Source organism: Phascolarctos cinereus, unplaced genomic scaffold (genome assembly GCF_003287225.1).
Source record: "Phascolarctos cinereus isolate Bilbo 61053 unplaced genomic scaffold, phaCin_HiC Scaffold_1;HRSCAF=81, whole genome shotgun sequence".
Lineage (NCBI taxonomy): Eukaryota > Metazoa > Chordata > Mammalia > Diprotodontia > Phascolarctidae > Phascolarctos > Phascolarctos cinereus.
In genome coordinates, this window is record NW_027555514.1 from 203451422 (window position 1) to 203456948 (window position 5527).

Sequence of the window (5527 nt, forward strand, 5' to 3'; positions counted from 1 at the left end):
TCCTGTTTATATATCACCAAAATATTAACATGTTTATTTTATTGTGGTTTCTATGACCAACGAGAAGAAAAGAAATAAAATTGGCTCTGTGCTGATTAATTTTTTTAGTCACAGTTTTCCTTTACAAAATGGAATTAGGTCCTAAGTCTGAAAATCTACAGTTTCTATAGTTGAAATGATTGAAAATAATTGAAACAAGTTGATTTTAACATACAAATTCAACATTTTTTTAAAATTAAAAATATAACACTTTATATAAATAGCATTTTAGGACCATATAAAGGTTTAAAATCTTAAATTCAAGAACAGTATAATTGCTAATGCATTCATCAGACTTGTAAAGACTGGGCTGGCCTATTCTGTAGAGTGAAAGTTAGAAATTAGTCAGTCCATTTATATCTGGTAAGACATAAAACCGTGGCCACGGCTGCTTGCTGGTGAACATGATTAACACTCAGATACATGATCTTAAGTCCAAAGGAGTCGACATTAAAATTGCTGACATACATCAGTATTAGAAGAAGGGACTCCTTATTAAAAATCCATTGGCTGGAGGTGCGGCAACATGGTTTGTTTAGAGGTACCCCTTACTTGGAGGGCTCTTTGAATCCCTCATACTCTTGCTTTGAAGTACTCAATTCACCCAGCGTTTGTACCAGCTGTGTTCTTAGCTTCTCGACAGAGGCCAACGTGCTCGACTCTGAGGAAGTCATCAGAGGATGTCCTTGCTTACCTGAGTAACAACAGAGCAAAAGCACAGAAACTCTTAACTACTAAACTGTTGGTCAATATACAACATTTTCAATACTTCCGTCGGCCATCCAGCCAACAAAATGTATCGATCACTCCCTAACTGTAGCATACTGGGCATTATACATCCTGTGCTGAAGTGGAAGCATGAGGGGGGAGAGGTAAAATCAGAAAGCACATTTCTGACTGAGGAGTTTATAATCTAATTGGAGGCCCAGAATATACCCAATGTGTTTAAAAGTAACAGGCAATACAAGCTGAGATGACATAGGATGGGAAATACTTGGTCATGGCTAGATGACATCACCTCAGATAGGGAACAAAAAACATAGCTAAATAGGCATTCCTCTGAACGGAGAACTATTAACAAAATTTGTCACCCAGGGATCAGTGTTGGAAGCACTTCGATTTAAAGTATGGGTCAAAAGCATTTATCAGCAAGCTTCAAACAGGAGCTATGGGTTATTACATTCCCCAATTTGTCCAATGTGCTTTTAAGGCCAACAAAATACAGGACAAGAAAGGTCACTGGAAACAAAATATTTATGACGTTCACAAAAGCGCAGTTTGTATTTAGCTGAAATACTGTGTGTGATTTTGACCTGTACCTTAGCATGGATTTACAAAAGTCTACAAAGAGAACTTAAAATGATCAAGGGTACACAGGATTTGTGGAATAAGATTAAAAATATTAGAATTTCTCATAAAATCTCATCATTAAAAAGTAAATTCAAACTTCAATCAAACTCTAGAACATTAAAGGATATCTTTTAAGGGTCGAAAGAAATAGTTTTAATATAAATTACCACCATCTAGTGTGGAAATAAACCTATGGAACTTGTTATCTGAGGGGATGCTACAAGCAAGAAAATACACATATAATTCAAAAAAAGCTTAAGCAATTTCATAGCAGATAGCTACTTAACAGGTTATTCTGAGGAATGCCCAAAGGGGTTGGGCTGTTTTAAGCCTGACAACAAAAGGACAAGTGCTGGGAAGGTCATGTCTGCACACTGTCATCCAGCTAACTGGCTCATCAGTCTAATCTAGGATGGTCTTTATGAGTCTTCTTCCTGCGCTGAAGTCTCCACCAGTGGCCTTGTGCATGCTGCAGAGCTGGCCCTGGGTTCTCAAAGGTTCTGCCAACAGAATACAAACTCTGGCAGGTTCTTGAGAACAGGAACTGTTTTCATGCTTGGTTTTTTATGTACTTAGCACCTAGCACATCATAGTCTTACACAGAGTAGGGCTTAATAAATGTTTGATGAACTGAACTGTTATGCCAAGCACTTTAAATTGAAACATTATCTAATATCAAAACATTAGCTTGCATTATGTAAAACTATTTCCATTATGCTACATAATTCATTACTATGATTTTAAAGAAAATGTGTTTTAGTGTTTAAAAGAAAAATCATGATGCACATAAGTGACAGTCATTTCCACATGCAGAGGACACAATACACAGGAAAGTAGAGTAAGCACTTAAAACTAAAATTAAGACTGAAGATTGAAAAATATTACAAACAACATTTAAAAAACATGCCATTTTTACAAGACAAAGTCCTATACATCAGATGCACATTATTTCTTAGACCCTCTTGCCCCTCTATTGTTTTTACCTTTCTCATTTTCCTCTGTGCCAGACATTTCAAAGAAAGCTTGCTCTAATTCTGTGATGGTCTGTGCATCCATTTCCTGGACTCTCTTCACAGATTCTAAGGACTGCAGCTGCCTGTTCTCTTCTCTGAGAGAGTGGTTTTGCATGGCATACTTCACAATCTGAGGGTGCTGCTCTACCTGGGAGACAGGGGGTTTACGGATTTGGATTACATTCTTACTGTATGACACCATTTTCTAAATAAATGGGTCTGCTGAAATTAAATCTCCCCGAGAGAGACCTAAGATGCCTTTGGAAACAAAATGTTACAATTAATCCTGTGTGTGAGTAATCAAATCATGGGTAAAGGCCTACTTCTACAGTTTTCATTCATACAAAGAAAATACACTAACCATTTTGACACCAATCACTCCATATTTTAACTTTTACTTACTATAATAGCTAGGCTATGCTACTTCCACAGCTATGCCAAAAATACATTATTTTATTATTGCAACAAACTTCTTGCCTTCTATGAATCTTTTCATTTGATCCCTTAATGACTAAGTGAGATATGATATAGAGTAAGAATTAACCTTTCTTTATTAAGAGTAATGTTAAGTGACTATGAGGCTGCCCTGATAAAGGCTACATCTTAATTATGTGGTTAGTGGGTTCTTTTTTTTTTCTTATTAAAAAAAATTTTTTTAAGGCAATTGGGGTTAAATGACTTGCCCCAGGGTCACATAGCTAGTAAGTGTCAAGTGTCTGAGGGCATTTGAACTCAGGTCCTCCTGACTTCAGGGCTGGTGCTCTATCCACTGTGCCACCTAGCTGACCCCTGTGGTTAGTGGGTTCTACCAAACAGTATATCATTTAGTTTATCCCCTCCAACCTGCACAGTGTTTCTCAATTCTGAGAAGTTCTTCCTTTCAGTATCTTCCCCCACTGGGAGACTACCACTGTCAGGGAAAATAAAATTTTCATTCTTTTGAAATCACAGCACTCAAGTGAATCCATTCCTAGAAGTATTATCTCAAAGGTTTTTTTTTTCCTTAAACTCTTCAGTATGTCTAAAAGTAAACTGGCAGGTTACAAAGCCTAGAATAAATCACTTGTCATCACTGTCCTTAGCAGAAATGTTACTGGAGAAAACAGTCCATCTGCTTTTAATTTCCCATTTAAAAATTCTTTTAAAAAAAAGTTAAACTATATCCTATTCCCTCCCCAAATTAGAAAGTTTTATAGCTGTATAAAAGGTTAACTTAGGTTACAGAAATTAAATCAGGGCCTTAATTGTGTAAGTCAATAGACAGTATTAGCACTTCAAAGTCCGTTGAAGCACTGAAAAAAATAGTCATATTGCGTCACCTGGTTTTTGAGAAATCCAGTATGACCTACTACGTATCACATGAAAGCTATATTTCTACCCAAGATTCATTTAAATTATGAGCTTCCCCCTCCCCAAAATCCTGTTAAAGCCAAACAGGGTTGATTGAGGGGTACAAATGCAGCATAAAACAAAAAGTGTTGAATGAACAAGTTATTGGGGAATGTGGGAAACCCCAACGGCAGCAGCTCTGTAGCCATTCCTGGAGGCTACAGGCACATCTTTTTGGCCCATCAGCTTTGGCCTCAATCCCAGCTGGTGGACACAGTCTCATTCTACAACTTACCTCTTTCCATTTCAGACTGACAGGGATTGAAGGAAATCAACTAGTGGGAACAACCACCTGAATTAAGTAGCTCAAGTGGCTTAACCAATGAGATTCATTAAAAAACCAGTCATTTCATCAAATCGTGTACCTGCCTGCCCCATCTTCACTCTGCGTTTATGAGGTTCTCTACTCTCAGGAAGCAGCCCAAGTCACCCGTGCTCACCTGTTCTTGCAGAGTCTGTATCTCTTCCCTTAACTCACGAAGCAGCTCATCCTGTTCTCTGGGCAGAAAATGGCCTCTTGCTTCTCTCTGGAGTTTCTCTAAGCATATTATATGATCTTCCTGGAATTTAATGATCATTTTATTGGACTGAATGAATTTTTCCTTCTTGACAATGAGATCTTCCAACTGTGCAACTTTTTCTAATAAAGACTTGAGGAAGAGATAATTTGGTAAAATTAATGACAAATGAGCCTCCCTCAATATTTCTTAAGAATTCATAAAGCAGATGATAGAATCTGTAAATACCAGCTTCAAATTCAACCTTAATTCAGATATTTTATATTCTTCCTGGTTTTTATTTTTAATATTTTGAGTGGCAAAAATCTGCTTCAATTTTGAAAAGTTAAAAAAAAAAAAAAGAAAAAAAAAGGATGCTCTAAATAGCTCTAATCCCACTATGGTAAAACTCAAGTTTCTTACCTTCTTTTCATGTTCTGCTTTCTTCAAGAATAACATTGACTCTCGAAAACACTTCATGTATTTAGTATTTTCTTTGTCTAAAATAAAAAAAAAGTCATTTCTCCCTCACAAAAATACTAAGCAACAAACTTATCAAAATTCCAACACAAAACAGCAATAAAATTTTCTTTTGCATGTAACAAGATTTTTCCAGTATGACAGAAAATCAGAATTTCAAGGCTGGAGACAACCTTAAAGCATCAGTTCAATCTCTCCCTTTACAGGGAAATGTATTTCTAGTACCTTTACTTTCAGACTCAGTAGTTACTCAAAGAAGAAAATTAAGTTTTTCTTGCCCCAAGTAACAAAATTATACACATGCATAATGTCTAAAAGAAATAATAGGTGTCAACATTTTATTAAGATCTTTTCTTTTCATGGTTATCTGACTACATACAGGGAAATTAATTATTGTTTCTTAGCTGTATGATATGAATAGCAATAGAAAGGGAGAGTTCAGTGTGGGTAGAATATTTGTACTTAAACATAAGACAGTAGAAAATGTATAAAAAAATAAGTCTCATCCTTTTAAGCACTGAAAGACAAGTAGGGACATAGGTATCACAACTTGGATTATAAGCCAAAGCTGTACTAAAGAGAAATGAGCTAGAAGTCATATCAATTAAATATTTACCTAGAAATCTCTATGGGATTGCAAATATATGCAGGATATGAAGAGATGAGCACTTGATAAAATGTTTGTTGAATTGTACTGCTAAAAAGGATCTTTTGGAGTAGGTGAGGCAATTGCGTACATTTGAATTTGCTCTGAGATCT

General features: G+C 36.0%; 1 protein-coding gene across 1 annotated transcript; it reads right to left on the reverse strand.

The window, feature by feature from the left end:
• Positions 1-571: 571 nt before the first annotated feature.
• Positions 572-4768, reverse strand: LOC144454151 (kinesin-like protein KIF15). Its single transcript, XM_078150141.1, has 4 exons — positions 4712-4768; positions 4232-4441; positions 2373-2550; positions 572-733 (listed from the first exon to the last, which is right to left on the reverse strand). Exons 1-4 carry the CDS (start codon positions 4766-4768, stop codon positions 588-590), a joined length of 591 nt encoding a protein of 196 aa, XP_078006267.1. The 3' UTR covers positions 572-587.
• Positions 4769-5527: the final 759 nt, after the last annotated feature.